Here is a 19,181-nt window from a genome sequence, read left to right on the forward strand (position 1 = left end):
TCAGGGCTGAATAATACTCCATCTGTATGTATGTGAACAGATTTTGTTCATTCATCCATTTGGACTTTGCTTTTTGTGTAGGGGTAGTCAATGCATTAGGCACTGGAGCTTCTACCTGTCAACAGTGACCTGGGCAGGTCCATCTCTTGCCTTCATGGAGGCCACATTCTAGAAGCCACAGGGACAAATAATTTATGATTACAAATAGGGCACCCAGTGCTACGACAGAGGAATTATGTAGGACTAGGGAAAATCCAGAGGAGGCACCGGAGGCAGCCTGGGAAGGTTCAGGAAGAAGGAGGAGGAGGAGGAGGAGGAACTGTCAAAGCTAAGACCTAAAGGATGACCAGGAAGTAACCCAGGATAGGAGTGCAGGGGAGGGGCATCCAGGCAGAAGTAACCACAGATGCACAGATCCTGAGGGACTGAGCATGGCCAGGTGGGGAATCTAGGAACGGTTCAGCAGAGCTGCAGTAGAGGCTATGAGGGCCTGTCCAGGTGGCCTATATCTCTCAAAGGTGTGCCTGTCCCTCCCCAGGTCTGTGAAGAACCATGCCCATACACAGGTGGACATCCTGTGTACCTACCGCTGGCCCCCTGGCAGCCCGCGGTTGTCTGCCAAGCGCGTGTTCCATGAGCTGAGCTGGCAGACCCGAGGCATCACCCAGCTGGGCCCTTACTTCCTGGACAAAGACAGCCTGCACATCGACGGTGAGCAGCCCATGAGGGGGGTCCACTGTATGGTTCTGTAGGCAGGAGACTCAGGAGACCACTAACCCTTCCCCCTTGGCCTCCTTGTGAGGGTGACACTTGATTAACCCCATCTCATAGATGAAGGAAACTGAGACCCAGATGGGTAAGACAGCTCCCTGCGGTGAGTGTATAGGGAGGGCAGTGAGACCCAGGTAGAGTCCTGGGTGCTGGCACCCAATGTCTGGCTTCACTCTATGACTATGGGTGGCAGAGGAGTGCTTCTGGGGGAAACCTGGGGAGAGAGGATACGTCTGTGTCCCTTCCCTGCTTTCCACCCTGGCCAAGGGGTGCATTTCCCTCTTGGGTGGGTCCCCTGGCAGGCAGGCAGCATAAACTCCTAGACAACTAGGAAGGGACAGCCCTCAGGATGGTGTCCCCTCTGTGGGCTTCTGCGAGAGGAGGCGAGGCTGTGAAATAGCTGAGGATCGAGCTTCCCTACCCTCTCCACCCTCAGCACCAGTGTGATGCCTGTCATCACCACTGCCCCAGGAGGCAGACAGGGAGATGTCCTGGACCTCCATGGCTTCTATTACAGCAAAAAGGGAAACTGAGGCATGGTTCCTGCCACTGTAAGTTTGCAGCCAGTCTGGATCTTTTTTTTTATTTCACTTATTCAGTTGAAAGTCAGAAATACAGAGAGAGAAGGACACAGAGAGAGAAATCTTCCATCCACTGGTTCACTCCTTAAAGGACTGCAATGGCCAAGGCTGGGCCAGGCCAAAGCCAGGAATCTAGAGCTTCTTCTGGGTCTCCCATGTGGGTACAGGGGCCCAAGCACTAGGGTCATCTTCTGCTGCTTTCCCAGGCCCATTAGCAGGGAGCTGGATTGGAAGTGGAACAGCCAAGACTTGAACCAGTGCCCAAATGGGATGCCAGCACTGCAGGCAGAGGCTTAACCTTCTACGCCACAGTGCTGGCCCCCAGGGTCTGGGTCTTGATGTCCTGATTTGGACACTGGTCCCTTTGATTTGGACATTGCAGGAGCCTGTTTGGGATTGGTCCCTTCGCCAACCACACAGTGTCCGTGCTTTGTTTTGTTGGTTTGCTCCGCATCTATCAGGCATCCACTATAAGCCAGGTGCCAGGAACAGAGATAGGTTATGTGCATTTTGTTCTAAGGTAAATGCCAGAGCGGGCAGGCATTGTTCTGTTCAGCACTATGAAGTGACTTCAAAAAGTTTATAGAAAGTAGAATTTAAAAATAGGCTTGTTTAGGGGAAAAACAGTGTTGAAATCCATGCAGTTTTTTTTTCCATACCATGCATTTTCATGAACTTTTTGAAGATCTCTCATAGGCATGGATACCAAACATTTTTTGCACCTAAACAAAACCCTTTTTTAAAAAAGGATTTATACAGAGAGAGACAGAGACAGAGAACGAGGTTCCATCTGCTAGTTCACACCCCATATGGCTGCAATGGCTGGAGTTGGGCCAGGCTAAAGCGAGGAGCTTTTTCCAGGTCTCCCACATGTGTGCAGGGGCCCAGGGACTTGGGTCATTTTCTACTGCCTTCCAAGGCATATTAACAAGGAGCTGGATCGGAAGTGGAGCAGCCAGGACTTGAATTGGCACCTATATGGAATGCCAGCATTGGAGGCGGAAGGTTAACCTTCTGTGCATCAGCACTGATGTCAAAGAAACCATTTTTAAAAACATTATTTATTTATTTGAAAGGCGAGTTATATATAGAAAGAGGGACAGGCACAGAGAGAGATCTTCCAATGGTTAGTTCGCTCCACAAAATGCTGCAACAACCAGGGCTGGGCAAGGCCAAAGCCAGGAGCCAGGAGCTCTATCCATGTCTCACATGTGGGTGGCAGGGACCCAAGAACTCCAGCCATTTCCACTGCTTTCCTAGGCACATTAGCAGGGAGCTGGATTGGAAGTGGAGCAGCCAGAACTTGAACTGGCACTCATATGGGATGCCAGCATTACAGGTGGTGGCTTAACCCACTGTGCCATAATGCTAGTCCCTAACACACCTATCTATTATACCCATTTTCTCTTGAACTTTTTGAGTGCCTCATAGTAAGCCTCCAGTAAGTGTTTGCTGAATGGAGGGATAGATTAGAGGGAGGATAGAAAGGCAGATGGTGGAGTGGATGGATGGGTATGGAGAGGATAGATATGTGAATACAAATGTAATGGCGGCTTCTTGTTGGGAGCATGTTGGAGACACTGGCAGAGAAGAATGGGTACTAACTGAAATATCAGAAAAATCTTTTTTTTTTTTTTTTTTTTTTTTTTTTGAGAAGAGGTGACATTTAAGTCAAATCTTGTATGGTGAGTACATCTTCACCAGGTGCATGAAGGGAGATCATCCAGGCAGGGCACTGCATGGACAAAGGCAGGGAGTACCTAGGGCTGTTCTTCTACCTGCCCTGACTCTCATCTATTTGTTTGCAGGTTACAATGAACGTGGGCCAGATGAGCCTCCTACAAGTATGTTGTCTTTGAATCTTGTGCCCATTTCAACCTCTGCGGGCCTGGCGCCTTTCTCCTTACTCACAGAGGGAGTTTTCCCCAAACTCAGTCTCCTGAGTAGGGCCGAGGTCTCAGAGGGAAGAAGAAGGCCGAGTCCTTGGCCTGTCACCTGTAACCATGGTATTGGTGCTCTGAATTTGCCTTGCCCCTCTAGGTTGAAGAAAGGTCTTTGAATAATTGTTCCCTGTAGAGATAGGAACTGGGGTCCAATGACAGCTCTGTGGGCCATGCCTCCCAAGAGCAGAAGCTCCAGGGTCTCTGGGAGGGGCGTTGTTGTGGTCAAGCTGTGAACTCGAGAGCCTGCTGAAGTTTCCCATTCTCATCCAGCAATCCGCTCATCTACCTTTCCAGCCATCCCTTCTTTCACCCTTCCAATCATCTTAGATATCGCCCTCCTGTCCATTTCTCTACTGTCCACTCGTTCTCCCGCCCAGGCACGTGCCTGTTCATCCTTCCTTCTGTCCATCCATCCACACGTATGTCCACCCATCTTCTGCCCATTCACCTGCTTCTCCTCTCTTCTTCTCTCCTTCCATTGATAATCCATCCGCCCACTCATTCTCCTGCCTACTCACTTGCTTGTCTTTCATTTCTTTGGTCTTTGCACCCACCTGCCCATGCATCCATCCAGCCATCCTGCCCACTCGCCTGCTTCTTCTCCTTCCCTCTGTCCCTTCTTCCTTCTGTCCTTCCATCTTTCCAACTTTTCCTTCTCGTTTTTTTTCTTCCTGCCTTCTCTTCTGACCCTCCACTTGTCCATTTCTTCTTTCTCATTGTGCACTTATCCCTTTGGCTTTTCTGCCAGTTCATTCATCTTTCCTCCTTATTCAGCCTTTCTCTCTCTCACCCACTCGCCCACTCAGGTTAATTTCATTCATTGGCTTGATCACTCACCCTCTCATATAGTCTCTTCTCATTCTCAGTTATATGCCACCTGCATATAACTGAATGGTAGCCTCAGAATGGACAACCACTGTTAAAAGTCCAGGCTTTTCCCACTATGGGGGAGCTTGGTCCCTCCCTGATGATAACTCTTTCCACAGCTCCTGAGCCAGCCACTGCATTACCGACTTCTCCATCAACATCTGTGTGGCCAGAAGCCACCACAGGTATCTGGGGGCCCCGTTTCCTCCCCAAGGGAAGTTCCTCGGCCCCATACCGCCAGCGGCTGATTGTCACATGAGAGCTGGGAAGCCAGGGAGTGAGGATTCTGGTGTCACAGTGATGATCCTGTTTACAAGGATTAGCAATTCAATTAGCAATTCAATCAGATCTCTGCCCTATTGTGAGACAAGGAGTCCACTATAAAACAATGGCAGGTGTTTTTGGGGAGAGTCACCTGGCTTAATATGGAGGAGACAAGGCTTTCTGGAGGAAGTATCACCTAAACTGAGTTTTCAAAGATGGGTAGGGATGGTCCAGGCAAGCAGGGCATGATGGGTGTTCCCGGCAGAGAGGTTTCCATGAGGAAAGGCTCAGTGGCCAGAAATAGCACAATGCACGTGGGAGAATGGAGAGGAGTTGGTTTGCATGAGGCATAAAGCTTACTCCAGTGTGGATGGACAAGTAAGGCTGAAAGGCCAGCAGGAGCCACGCTGGGAAGGGCCTTGAATGCCGAGCCAAGGGGCTTGCATGTTAACACTGAAGGGCATAGGGAATTACAGGCAGCACCGGAGTGCAAGTCCTGATGAGAATTCCATTTCAGCAAGATTCTTCTAGTGTTCAGTGTAGGGAGCGTCTTTTAGGTCAGGCATCCAGCGAATGTCCTGGGGTGCTAGGACAGGTAAGAGAAGGTAACACCTGGGCTGGGACGGGGACAAAGAGAGAAGAACACTTCGATGGGATGAGTGCTACTCACAGGGGAGGAGTTACATAGTTTCTGACCTGGATGGCCACAGAACAGGTGGTGGTTGTGGGCCTGCTGCTGGTGACAGATGCTAATGGGAACAGGACTGTGACCTGCTCTCAGGCCATCTCTCCCTACCTTCCTGCAGCCACAGGGCACACCCTGAAGACCTTCACACTCAACTTCACCATCTCCAACCTCCACTATTCACCAGACATGGGCAACGGGTCAGCCACACTCAACTCCACTGAGCGGACCCTGCTGTATCTGGTGAGATCTTGGCCCCAGCATTTCCTGGTGGGATAAATCCTGTGCCTCCATCCTGCTTACTCGCCTCCTGCTTTCTCCCCAGCTCGGATCCATGTTCCAGAACAGCAGCCTGGGTCCCTCCTACTCAGGCTGCAGACTGACCTCTCTCAGGTAACTCCCACCCCCTCTTTTTTGTGACCGCTCCTTTCTCAGTCTGTTCTCTTTCCCATGTGCTGCTCCTTACTTCTGGTCCCTAACCCCAGAGGTCTCAGAACCTCTCTAGAGACCCCTCATCCCTCTCTCCCTAGGTCTGAGCAGGACAGGGTGGGCACTAGCGTGGATGTCATCTGCACCTATCGCCCTGACCCCACGCACCTGGTGCTGGATGTGCAGCAGCTGTATGGAGAGCTGAGCCAGCTGACCCATGGTGTCACCCAGTTGGGCCTGTACAGCTTGGACAAGGACAGCCTATTTGTCAATGGTGAGTGGTGATGCTGAACTTGGATTGACAGTGACCATCACTTGTCCCTGTTCCATTTCCTTTCCTCTCCAGAAAGTCAGCCCCAGAGTTGGCAAGGGGACACCTTTCTCCACACTACCCCTGGAGGGTCTTCCCATTATTTTAGGCAAATAAGCATGAGATTCTTTGACCACATTAATGTCATGAATTTTATTTTTGTAATTCTTTATTTCTCCTTCACTGATTTTTCTAGCTTTGTTAAGATACAACTGGCAGGTAGAATTGTACACATTTAAGATATACAGTGTGCTAGTGTGATATATCCTTTGGCCCTTCTGTCCATCTGTTCATCCATTTGTCTGTCTATCCACCTATCTATAGGTACATCTTGTGAGATGATTATCACAACCTAGCCAGCTAATACATCTACAACTTCACACAGTTACTGTGTGTATATGTGTAAGAGACAGAATATTTAAGGTCTATTCCCTTAGAAAGTTTCAAGCATCCTATATGAAAGTACTTTTAAAAATTCATGGAAAAATGGAATTAAAAGATAAGTTTATTTGGGTGCCAAAACCATATTGAAATCCATGCATAGGTTTTTCCATGTACTTTTGAAGGCTCCCTGTGGAGTGTTATTGATGACAGTTACTATGCCTTATGATACATCCCCACAGCTCATTATTATAACTGGAAGCGTGTACCCTTTGACCGATATCTACCCATTCTCTCTTCCACCACTGCTCCTGGTAATCACCATCCTACTCACTTCCACAAGTTAGATTCTGTGTGTAAGTGAAATCACATAGTATTTGTCTTTCTCTGATGTATTTCCCTTAGCCTAATGCCCTCCAGGCTCATCCATGACGAATTTTAATTCAAACTCAAATGCCTGGCCCTTGGGATCCTCTGGGACAGAATCGTGGGTTCTTCTGTACACGGTCCCTGTGTGCTGGGGCTCTGTGCCTGGGGAGGGGGGAGCAGTTCTGCTCCCCAGGGAACATTAGGTACTATCTGGAGACATTGTCAGTGGTCACAATTGGGGGAAGTGCCTCTAGCATCCAGTGTGTGCGTGGGGAACATCTGGCCCATGGGCCAGAGAAGGCCTCAAAATCTTTTTGTCCAGCCTTGCCAAGGCAACTGCAGGAGGGACTCGGAATTCAATAAATCTATACCAGGCTAATTTGTAAGGTGATTAATTTTGTGTGGCCTGTGAATGACATTATAAATATCCACATAGTCCCGGGCAGAAGAAAGGTTTCCCAGCACTGCTCTCGTGCATACAGTCAAGGCATTGTGCAAAGCAGAGGAGACCCCTATGACATAGCACCAAGTGCCAGTCAGTCCCGGGGTGGCACACCCTGTGTACATGGCCCCGTAGTCCCTAGATGGGCATCAGTGACCAGTACTTTACTCTAATTCCTTGTTGACTTATCTGATCATTTCTTAAATGTGAGCTCTGCAAAATTTGGGTCTGTAGGGTATGGCAATTTAGTCCTGGTTTTCAATATGTTGGCACATTACAGTATGGAGTGAATGAGTGAATTAATGAGCAAATGATAGATAAACATCCCAGCCTCGCCCCCCCCATCACCATCACATTCATTCATTCAACACATACTCCTATATGGTTGACTGTGCTTCCCCAAGCTCTGTGCTGCATATGGAGATAGAAGCACAATTTCTGCCCCTGAAAAATCCACATTTAATTCAACTGAAGATTAGTTGGTGGCAGTTAAACTGCAGGCAATTCCATATTGGAATGCACCACTCCTGCTAATGTGCACCCTAGGAGACAGGGGGTGATGACTCAAGTATTTGGGTCCCTGTCACCCATGTGAGAGATGCGGATTGATTTCCCAGCTCCCAGCTTCAGCCTGGCGCAGTCCTGGCCACTGCAGGCATCTGGGGAGTAAACCAGCAGATGAGAGATTTCTGTCTGTCTCTGTCTCTCAAATAACTAAAACTGATACACAACATTTTTTAAAAAGAAAGCTCCATTCAGAAGAACTCCTGGGAAACTGCACCTTCCTCCACTTCAGAGTGACTTTCCGTTTGGGAACCCCTGCCACCCCCAACAAGCAGACTTGATCTTGGCTGAGTTTGTCTGCAGGCAGGGGACCTCCCTGGGCCATCCTGGCTCTGTGCAAAAACTGAAAGATTGGCTCCTGTCTTTGCTTTCTCTCTGTGGTTCTAGGCTATGCACCCCAGCACGTGGCACCCATCTGGAGCGAGTACCAGCTTGATTTCCACATAATCAACTGGAACCTCAGCAAGGCAGATCCCAGCTCTGTGGAGTACCTTGCTCTGATGACGGACATCCAGGACAAGGTGCAGCCTTCTGCCCAGCCCCTCACTGCCCCATCTGACTCACAACTCTTCTAGTCCATTTTCTGTCGCCAGCAACACAATCCCACAGATTCCATCAGTTATGCAGAAGAGAGGGGGCAGGCATTTGGGGCAGAAGTTAAGATGCTAGTTGGGACACTCACATCCCATATCAGAGTGCCTGGCTTCAAGTCCCAGCTTTGTTCCTGACCCCAGCTTCGTGCTAGTGCACACCCGGGAGGCGGCAGCGATAGCTCAAGAACTGGGGCCCCCTGCCATGCACACGGGAGACTCAGGCAGAGATCCTGACTCCCTGGCATTTGGGGAGTGAACCAAAGGGTGGGAGCTCTTTGTCTGTCTCTGTCTTTCTGCCTCTTGTTTTGATTCATGGTCAAGTCCAAGATCAAGGGGTTCTGTCTGGAGATGGCCTTCTGACTGGCAGAGTCCTGAGGCAATGCAGGACATTATGTGGCAAAAGACAGGAAGTGTGCATGTGTCTGTGTCTCCTGGTCTCTGTCCCTCTTCTCAGAAGGCCACCAGGACCCACTTGTGGGGGATCCATCCTGATGACCCTATTGAGTTGTAATCACCTCCTAATACTATACCTTTGCTCACTACAGTCAGAGTAGGAGTTCCCTTCCTCTTCAGACTCTGCAATGGAAATTAAGCTCCAGCATAATTTTCAGAAGGGACAGATCAAACTCAAACCATAGTGATATGTATCAAGTGATTATTTCAATTCTTCTCTCTATCTGCATGTTTTGGGTTTTCTCAGCTTCTGCAGATGGTGCCTGGGTTGACTTCCTCAGTTCCCAAATGGCCAAACTGAGGCTCAGAAAGGAGCCCAGTGTCCCTGAGGTCACACAATAAGTTAGGGATGGAGCCATGATTTGCTTTCTATTTTTGCTTCAGTGTCTGGGTTCCTTTCTACAGGCTCCAGAGGCCCTTCCACCCGCAAGAACTGTCCATCTCACGCACTCTCCTTACATGTCATCCTTCTAGGTCACCAGACTCTACACAGGGAGTCAACTACGAGACGTGTTCAACTCATGCCTAGTCACCAACTTAACGTGAGTTCTGCAGGCTGGAAGTGCCAGGCTGAAAAACACAGAGAACCTTCAAAGAATAATGGCTTTTTTTTTTTTTTTTTTTTTTTAAGGAATAGCGTTACATGGGGAGTACACAGCTATAGTGAACTACGAGCATATCCAAGGAGGTTGAGGCAAGGGGAACATTTTTCTTTTTCCTGTTTTTTAAAAAATTTTCATTTACTTAGTTTTTATGGCAGAGTTAGAGAAAGAGAGAGCGAGAGAGCAAGAGCACATGCTTCCATCCACTGGTTCACCCCCCAAAATAGGCGCAACAGCAGGAGCTGGGCCAATCTGAAACCAGGAGCAAGCCAGGAGCCTTCTCTGGGTCTCCCACCTGGGTGCAGGAGCCCAGAGACTTGGGCCATCTTTCACAGCTTTTCCAGGTACACCATCAGGGAGAGGAAGTGGAGCAGCTGGAACTTGAACTGGCACTCACATGGGATGCCAGTGCCATAGACAGCAGCTTTACCCAGTATGCCACAATGTTGTCCTCAAACAGAAAGCTTTAAAGGCAAAAAGGAAAAGGCTTTATGTAAGCCTCTTGGATTTTGAGCTCGCTGGTCTTGGAGGCCTGGGGCCTCAGCTCGCTGGTGGAGGTACCATGGCTGGCTGAGTGGTCTGTGGGCAGTACTCTGTCTGAATTGTTGCAGTCTTGAGGAATGCTAAAGGCAAATTCTGTCCCACAGCTCTGTGCACACCTGCAAGGCATGAAGAGCATGCAGTGTAAGTGCGCCTCTAGAAAGACCCTGACAAAGTGCTTATCTCAGGCAGGCAAGAAGGAGCCTGCCCCTCCTCATGACTTCCTGGCCCAAATTTTGTCCAGGTCTAACAAAAACAATTTCATCTTGGAACCATTCATTTTTAAAAAGATTTGTATTTATTTATTTATTTATTTATTTCAAAGAGTGGCAGAGAGAGGGAGAGATCTTCATCTGCTGGTTCACTTCCCAAATGACTGGGTGGCAGGGGCCCAAGCACTTGGGTCAACTTTGGCTTTTTTTCCTGAGTGCATTAGTAAGGAGCAGGATTGGAAGTGGAGCAGCCAGGATTCAAACTGGCGCTCATATAGGACGCTGATGTCACAGGCAGTAGCTTAACCTGCTGTGCCACAATGCCAGCCCTGGTACCATCCACTTTCACAGAAGCATTGTCTGAGCTGGTGAACTGTGTCTCTGAGCTTCTGTGACATGTCCATCAGCTGGAAGTCTCCAACATAGTGTCCATTCTTCCTCCCACTCCACATCCCTGTCAGCTACTCCATCTTACTTCCATAGATTTAAGGGTAGTGGAAGGGGACTCACCTCATGTGGCTGCAAACCCTACCACTGCCTACTTTGCTTCTGGATTCTTAGAAAAGACTTTTTGATGTGAAGAACTCAAAATATCAGCCCAATAATAATACTGGGGCCATCAATCTGCTGAACACTTCCCTGCATGACCATCTCACTGGATTCTCACGATAGCCCCTGGGAGGGGGACACAACAATCATCCCCATTGTTCAAATGGGAAAACCAAGGCTCAGAGAAGGAAAATGGGTTTCCCAAGGACTGTTAAAGTTGGGAATTGAGCCCAGGTCTCTGAAGGGACCAAGACATCTGTACCGGGGAAGAGGAGGGGGTTCTGTGATACAGAACTGACCTTGAATATGTCCAAACTTCACTTCATCTTTAATATAGGAAGAATTATTTTTAAAAAAGATTTTATTTTCTTGAAAGACAGAGGTACAGAGAGAGGGAGAGACAGAGGGAGAGAGATTATTCCATCTGCTGGTTCAATTCCCAAATGGCCACAACGGCCAGGGTTCGGCTATGCTAAGTCAAAGCCAAGAACCTGGAACTCCATCAGGGGCTTAAACCTGGGAGACAGAAGCCTAAGTATTCAGTGCATCTTCCACTGCTTTCCCAGTCTCATTAGTAGGGAGCTGGATTGGAAGCAGAGCAGCCAACATGTGAACCAGCACTCATATGGCATATTCATATGGGCACTCATAGCCCACTGTGCCACAATGGTGGCCCCATAGTATAGGGACACTTAAAATAATACTCACCACCAGAGTGATGGTGAGGGGTCCTGATACACAGCAACTGCTCAACACATGTTCATTATTGTAACTGTTATTGCTGCTAGCTCTAATTCCTGGAAGCTTTCCCCACGTTAGTCAGGATCTATTCTTGAGAATGGGGAAGGAGGTAGCTAGACAAACCCCTACTGCCTTCCCCTAGGTCTCTGGCTCTTTAAAGATAACAATGTGAGATACTGCTAGTGCTGAGTGCTGGCTGAGTCCCCACGGTCTCTGTCACTAGGTCGGGCTCTCTGTTGGTCACTATGAAAGCACTGTTCTCCTCCAATCTGGACCCCAACCTGGTGAAGCAAGTTTTTCTAGAAAAGACCTCGAATGCCTCATCCTACTGGCTGGGCGCCACCTACCAGTTGATGGATCTGCATGTGACAGGTATGAGGTGGGGAGGCTGGGTTCATGGTTGGATGAGATGGGGGCTCTGAGGAAGGCTGGAGTTGGAATGCGCAGCGGCTCGAGATGGGAGAAGGGGACATTCTGCAGGTCCAAGCTGATGTCCCAGGCAATGGGTCATCCAAGAGAAGCAGGAGGAGAACATGTAGCAATTACACTCAAGGCAATGGTCATTTCTTTTTCCAGGTAAATTTTTCCAAACCCAGATGTGGAGGATCCTGAGTTCTTTGCTTAGGTCTCCCAGTTATGAGTCATACATTCACTCATTCACCAAATAGCTTTTTTTTTTAAAGTAGAACATAATATGCACAATTATGGGGTAGAGTATGGCTATATGGTAGTTCAATACATGCATGTAATGTGCAATGATCGAATCTGAGTACTTTTTAATTCCATTTTCTTAAACATTGATCATTTCTTTGTGTTGGGAACCTTCAAACTCCTTTCTTCTAATTCTTTAGATAACATATAATAGATTATTTTAAACAGTAGTCACCCTTGCTGTGCTATAGAATACTAGATGCCTCTGATTCAGGCCTCGTTATCCAAACTCCCTCTATCTCCCCTTTTACCTCCCTCTCCCAGCCTCTAGTCTCCTCTATTCTACCTCCCACTGTCATAAAAACTTTTTTGGCTTCTATGTGAGTGTGACACATTTGTTTTTCCTTATGTGGACCATTTCACTTGCCGTAGTATCCACTTCCTTCCAAGCAGATTCAAGAAATACATAGTGAAGGTAAACAGACACTGCTATAATGAAGGGACTTCCAGAGACTCTGGGAAGCCCAAGGAGAGACACAGCCCTGTGTTGGAAAGTTTGCTGTAGGGAGTGATGAACAAAGGTGAGAGACAGGACCCAGCCAGGGGACAAAGACAGGGGATGTGCTCCGTGAATCTATAACCAAGATTCCAGAAAGACTGTGGCATACACAGGGAAGTCATAAGAGGCTTGCTGTGGTTGGAGAATGGCTTCGCTAGTGGAAAGGGACTGATAAAGCCAAGGACAGAGGCAGGTACTGGAATGGCTTCAGGAGGGACACAAATTCTCGGAGTTTTGCTTTAGAAAGATCTTCCTTTGGACACTGTATAGAAGATGGGTTGGAAGGAAGAAGGCCAGAGGCAGGAAGACCCACTAGGAAACTAAAGCATCAATCTAAAGTTTCAGAAGAGTTGTGTGAGGTGTATGACAGATGCCCACTGGGGTGAGCAGCACCTGCCCAGACAGACCTTACCTCCTCCTCTCTGTGTTGCAATGAACTCTCATAATGCATGGTGGAAGCAAGAGCTGGACACATGGACTGGTAGCTAACTGCAAGGTGGGCAGGTAGATGGGGGCCTTCTGGAACCCATCTTTAAAAACCTAGCTCAGGTCACATTGCCAGGAATAAGTAGGCTGGCTTGGATGACCTCTCGTGAAACCTCCCTTGATATGGGATTTTTTTTTTTTTTTTTTTTACTTCTAGAAGTGAGGCCAGCAGTTCATCTACCTACAGAAAAACCAACAAGAAGTCCCAGTTCCCAGCAATTCCAGCTGAATTTCACCATCACCAACCTGTTCTACTCCCAAGACATAGCCCAGGAAGGCAGTGCCAAATACCAGTGGAACAAAAGAAGTATTGAGGACGCGGTGAGAATGGGGTTGTGTCCATTCTCTTCCCAGGTGGGGGCTGACCTCAGCATACTGAGTACTCAGACATGACCTTTTAGAAGAGTTCACAGAGACAGGTTTTTATTCCCATTTACACATTAAGTACCAGGCACAGAGGGTCGGTGACTGACCCAGGGTCACACAGCCAAGTCATACTCTGAAACAGGATGCACTCTGCTGCACATACCTGGGCTAGTGCTTTTGAAACAAGAAAAATAAAAAAAAAAATAAGAGATGTCTGCTTAGCGGCTCTAACTTCTTTTGCCACCCGGCTTGGGGTTCTGACCTAAGAAACACTGCGTTGTCTTTCAGCTCAACCAGCTCTTCCAAAACAGCAGCGTCAAGAGTTACTTTTCCGAATGTCAAGTTGTAGCATTCCGGTAAGTTCCAACTCAGGACTTAATGGTTCTGGGGACTTCTGCTGTCCTTTGAAGAGGAGAGTACTTCAAAAAGTTGATGGAAAGACAGGTGTTTGGCCTTACAGTTGAGATGTTTGTTATGATACCTGCATGCCATATGGAGTGCCTGGGCTTGAGTCCTGGATAACACTTGTAGAGGAAGCAGGTGATGGCTCAAAGTACTTGGGACCCTGCCACCTACACAAAAGACCTGGACTGAACTCCCAGCTCTCAGCTTTGGCCTCAGTCCATTGTGAGCCTTTGGGGAGTGAACCAATAGACGGGAGCTGTGTGTGTGTGTGGTGTGTATGTGTGTGCATGTCTGTGTCTCCTTCCAAAATAAATAAATCCAAAACTTCATGGAAAATGGAGATAAAATTAAAACTTATTTTGGTGCAATAGTTTCTCAGTACCTGACTATTATGGAAGATAACCCTGGGAATATATAGCTGTCATCCAAAATCCAGCTTCTTCCTAAACCATTGAGCCCTGCTACCTTAGGACACAAGAGGGCTTGTGTAGCCCTAGCAGGCATGGAGGTCTCTGACGCTGGACACTGTGCAGTCTAGAATGCAGAGCTGACTTAGGGAATCAGCTACTGGAGCAGGCATTGTAGCACAGCAGGTTAAGCCACACTTACCCCCTATCAGAGTGCTGGTTCAGTCCTGGGTACTCTGTTACTCTTCTTTTTAAGATTTATTTATTTATTTATTTATATGAAAGGCAGAATTACAGAGAGAGAGGGTGGGTGGGAGGGGAGAAGGAGACAAAGGGAGGGAGGGAGGGAGGGAATGATCTTCCATCTGCTGGTTCACTCTCCAAATGGCTGCAACAGCCAGGACTACGAGCTTCTTCCAGGAAGACCTGGAAACAGATCTTCCACATGGGTGCAGAGGCCCAAGCACTTGGACCATTCTCCGCTGCTTTCCCAGGCTATTAGCAGGGAGCCGGATGGGTAGCAGAGCAGCTGGGACTCAAACTGGCACTCACATGGTATATCAGCATTGTAGGCAGTGGCTTAACCCACTATGCCACAATGCCAGCCCCAAAACTGCTTCTAATCCAGCTCCTTGCTAATGTACCTGAGAAGCATCAGGAGACACCTTAAGTACTTAAGCCCTTGTCACCCTTGTGGGACACTCAGATGGAGCTCCTGGATCCTGTCTTCAGTCTGGCCCAGCCCCATTTGGGAAGTAAACCAGTATATGCCAGATCTCTCACTCCTCCCTTCCCCCCTCCCCTCCCCCTCCCTCTCCATCTCCCTTTCAAATAAATAAGTAAATCTTAAAAAAGAAATCAAAACATCAAACAGTCTTTTGGAATAATAAAAAAGAACTCAGCATCCAAAATAAGAATCCACCAAACATGGGGGCTAGAACCAGATGACTTAGAATCCCGCAGCTGGATTGTGCTATCCAGCAAGGGAACTGTGAACCACACGTGCTCATTTATATTTTACAACAGCCAAGGAGATGTAATTCAGACACCATGCAATCACCCTTGAAGAGCAAAATGTGGCTGTATACTCACTGGGGAGTGCAACTCAGAAAATGCTTGGTGGGAAGAGAGTTGGACAGGGGGACAGGTCTAATTTTAGATCCTTTTCACCACCCTAGAAAGAAATCACCCCACCACAATTCCAGAATCACTTGATTACAAGTGGTCTTGGGAATCTGCTTGACAATCAACTAAGTCCATTATTCTCTCCAACTCACCTCAATTCACCTTTTCTCTCTTTAAAAAAATTATTTATTTATTTATTTGGAAGGCAGAGAGAGGAGGAATGGGAGACAGAGGAAGAGAGAGACAGAGAGATTATAGACAGACAGAAAGATTGATCAGTCTTCAATTCACTGGTTCACACTCCAGGTGGCCACAAGAACTGGTGTTGGGCCAGGCAGAAGTCAGGAGCCAGGAACTCCACCTTGGTCTCCCTCGTGAATGTCAGGGGCTCAACACCTGGGTCATCTTATGCTCCTTTCCCAGGTGCATTAGAAGGGAGCTGGATTGGAAGTGGAGCAGCTGGGACTCAAACTGGCATCCATATGGGATGCTGACATTACAGGTGGCAGCATAACCTGCTGCTTTATCAGCCTTCCCCTTTCTTTCTGAAAAAGAGATTTATTTGAAAGCCAGAACAACACAGACAGAGACACAGAGAGAGCGTCCATCTAGCAGTTCAGCCATCATGAACTGTCTTTCAGGGTTGTTAGCGGGAAGCTGGAATCAGGAGCAGGACCACCATTCAAACCCAGACACTTTATCTGGGATGTGGGTGTCCCAAGCGACATCTGAAGTGCTAAGCTGAATGCCCATCCTGGCTATTAATTAATTAAACTAGAAATTCTTCACCCACCCTAGCCACATTTTAAGTGTTCCATCACACCACGAGGCTAATAACCGTTTTTGCTTAATTCAGATACTGCAGAAAGCTCTGGAGAGGGCCTGGGAGCAGGAAACATAGAATCAGAGCAGAGCATCAGTTTTGCTTATCCCCTTGTGCCCTTCCAGGTCTGTCCCCGACAGCGACCATACCAAAGTGGACTCCTTGTGTGGCTTCTCATCTTTGGCTCGGAGACTGGACAGAGTCATTATCTATGAGGAGTTTGTGCAGATGACCAAGAATGGTACTCAGTTGCAGAACTTCACCCTGGACAGGGACAGCATTCTTGTGGACGGTAAGGCTCCGTGGTCATCAGGGCTGCAGTGGAGGCTCCAACCTCCACTCCTTCCCAGGCAATCTGGAGGTCCAGAAATGAATCCACGTTGGACTTGTTCAGCCTGGGAGGAGGCAGCGTGGTTCCCGCAGGTCCTCACCACCCTTGAGGAAGAGACCTGGGAGGTTTTCACTCTCTGCTGGCTTGCTCTGTGACCTCAGGCTAGGGTCATCTCCTCTCCAGACTTCTTAATTTATACACTGCAAGACACTCAGGGAGGTGGTCAATGAGGGCTTCCAAGTCCAAGCCATGTGGTATCCATCCTCTACAGAAGCAGCCAGAGCTGCCTCTCCAGTGACTTGCATTTCCAAATTTCCCCCAAAGAATGGTTGTGTATGTTACACTATGCACCAGAAATGAAGTAGGAGACAGTGGCTTTGTCTGCTTGTTTACTCATTTTCCAGGAACCCTGTGTTCTGCCTGACCCACAATAAACACCCACCACATACTGAAGAAATAACTAGACCTCTACAAGGTCCCATATGGGGTGTCACTCTCATGGTATGGGTATTGCCCTTGGTTCTGCGTTGTTACACAACATAGTGCTAGAACAGGGAGAAGACACTTTTTTTTCCATTAAGGGCCAGATAATAATAATTTTTAAAAATTAGGTCTTGTAGACCACATCTGCATATGGCCTATGTCACCTGTTTTTCTTGTTTCATCAAATCTTTTAAAAAAATGAAAATCAAGGATGGGTGTTTGGTCTAGTGGCTAAGATGCCAGTTAGGATGCTTGCATCCCATATCACAGGGCTGAGTTCAAGTCCTGACTTGCTTCTCCATTCTAGCTCCCTGATAGTGCACACCCTGGGAGGCAGCAGGTGCTGGTTCAAGTAGCTGCATCCCATATCACAGTGCCTGGACTGCAGGCCCTCTGCTCCAGTTCTTGTCTTCCCACTAATGTTCAGCCTGGGAGGGAGTAGGTCATGGCTCAAGTATTTGGGTTCCTGTCATCTACTTTGAGAACCTGGATTGAGTTCTTGGATCTTGGGTTCAGCCGGCCCAGCCTCAGCTGTTGTGGGTGTTTGGGATGGAAGATCTCTGTCTAGCTCTGTCTCTCTGCCTTTCAAATAAATGAAATATGCAAATGAACATCTTAAAGAAAGAATAAAAAACTCACTCGCATGGACTCTCTACCCCATTTATTTCCAGGGTATTCTCCAAGCAGAAATGATGCTGTGATTAGGAATTCAGGTAAGGCTCAAATCAACCCCACCACTGCCCTGGGTAGAGAAGGTGCAGCCTGATGCTTTGCCTCATCAAAGAGCACCAAGCACAGAAGGTCACATTGATAACTGGCCAACCCATGGCCAGGACTGTTGAGGCACCATGGGGAGACAGCAGGTGTTCTGGTTTGTGCTAGGGTGGGGAGGAGGGCACTCTTGAAGGGCTTCTGAACCATGAGATGTTGATCAATATCTTCCCTGAGTCTACACCCACCCTTGGGCTACACAGGGTCCAAGAGGGAGGCACGGGAGGTGGTAGGTGGAGGCTCATCCCGGCCCTTGTCTCTCCACAGACCTTCCCTTCTGGGCCATCATCCTCATCTGCCTGGCTGCATTCCTGGGACTCATCACATGCCTGGTCTGCTGCTTTCTGGTGAGCAGGAGAGGCTTCCTTGTCTTCTTGTTAGCGGGCTGTCAGGAGTTCTAATGCAGCTGTGCACTGCAAGATGGTGCTGAGGTCACTGGAGAGCCACATGTACCATGCTGGGTGCAGGAGGTCTATCACCCTGTGACACTGTAGCCATCTTAGCTGAAGTACACTTCAGGACATTCCTACAATGATGAAATCACCCAACGAGGCACTTCTTAGAACAGATCCCTGTCCATTAGCAACAGGTGACTGTCTACAAAGGTACTTCAAAAAGCTCAAGGAAACATGGAATTATTTCTATGGCTAAGCAGGTTAAATATCACTTGTGACACCAGCAGGCCATGCTGGAATCCCAGGTTTTCCACTCTGATCCAGGTCTCTGCTAATGCACCTTAGAAGGTTGCAGAGGACAACCCAAGTGCTTGGGCCACTGCCACCCATGTAGGAGACCTGGATGGAGTTCCTGGCTCCTTGCTTCTTACTGGTCCAGACCTGGGTGTGGTGACCATTTGAGGAGTGCACCAGCAAATGAGACATATTTCTCTCTCACACTCTCTCTAGCCCCATCTTCTTCCCTTCTCTCTGTTGCTTTGCTTTTCAAATAAATAAGTTTATTTTCATGTAAATTTTTTGAAATTTGTGCATATGGGGATTATTAAAAACTTTCAAGAAAATTGGATATTATGAAAACCCCAAATGTGGACTTCAAAATTCTTTTATATTAAAATAATCTTTAATTCCATTTTTTTCACAAACCTTTTAAGGTGCCCTTGTATGTATGTGTGTGTATATATATACGTATATATATAATAGATTTTATTTATTTATTTGAGAGGCAGAGTTACAGACAGTGAGAGGGAGAGACAGAGATATAGGTCTTCCAACTGCTGGTTCACTTTCCAAATGGCCACAACGGCCAGAGCTGCGCCAATCCAAAGCCAGGAGCCAGGAGCTTCTTCTGGGTCTCTCACACTGGTGCAGGGGCCCAAGTGCTTGGGCCATCTTCTGCTGTTTTCCCAGAACACAGCAGAGAGCTGGACTGGAAGAAGAGCAGCCGGGACTAGAAACGGCACCCACGTGGGATGTCGGTGCCACAGGCGAAGGATTAACCTACTGTGCCATAGCACCGGCCCC

General features: G+C 48.0%; 2 protein-coding genes across 6 annotated transcripts in view; one reads left to right on the forward strand and one right to left on the reverse strand.

The window, feature by feature from the left end:
- The window catches only part of LOC100352724 (mucin-16), a 112,819-nt gene that overhangs the window by 91,223 nt on the left and 2,415 nt on the right, over window positions 1-19,181 (forward strand). For 4 of the 5 annotated variants that reach the window (XM_070059235.1, XM_070059236.1, XM_070059238.1 and 1 more), the window contains 14 exons: window positions 539-711; window positions 3,161-3,196; window positions 4,282-4,347; window positions 5,233-5,354; window positions 5,437-5,504; window positions 5,642-5,814; window positions 7,994-8,127; window positions 9,127-9,194; window positions 11,520-11,668; window positions 13,150-13,313; window positions 13,647-13,714; window positions 16,244-16,410; window positions 17,604-17,645; window positions 17,971-18,050. In XM_070059235.1, the coding sequence (XP_069915336.1) occupies window positions 539-711; window positions 3,161-3,196; window positions 4,282-4,347; window positions 5,233-5,354; window positions 5,437-5,504; window positions 5,642-5,814; window positions 7,994-8,127; window positions 9,127-9,194; window positions 11,520-11,668; window positions 13,150-13,313; window positions 13,647-13,714; window positions 16,244-16,410; window positions 17,604-17,645; window positions 17,971-18,050 (1,510 nt within the window). Of the gene's footprint in view, window positions 1-538; window positions 712-3,160; window positions 3,197-4,281; window positions 4,348-5,232; window positions 5,355-5,436; window positions 5,505-5,641; window positions 5,815-7,993; window positions 8,128-9,126; window positions 9,195-9,283; window positions 11,492-11,519; window positions 11,669-13,149; window positions 13,314-13,646; window positions 13,715-16,243; window positions 16,411-17,603; window positions 17,646-17,970; window positions 18,051-19,181 lie in introns of those variants that run through there. The other variant, XM_070059239.1, reaches the window with a different exon arrangement.
- Window positions 1-19,181, reverse strand: part of MBD3L1 (methyl-CpG binding domain protein 3 like 1) — a 117,296-nt gene that overhangs the window by 84,047 nt on the left and 14,068 nt on the right. The window lies entirely within an intron of this gene.

This window comes from Oryctolagus cuniculus, chromosome 16 (assembly GCF_964237555.1).
Source record: "Oryctolagus cuniculus chromosome 16, mOryCun1.1, whole genome shotgun sequence".
Taxonomy (NCBI): Eukaryota; Metazoa; Chordata; class Mammalia; order Lagomorpha; family Leporidae; genus Oryctolagus; species Oryctolagus cuniculus.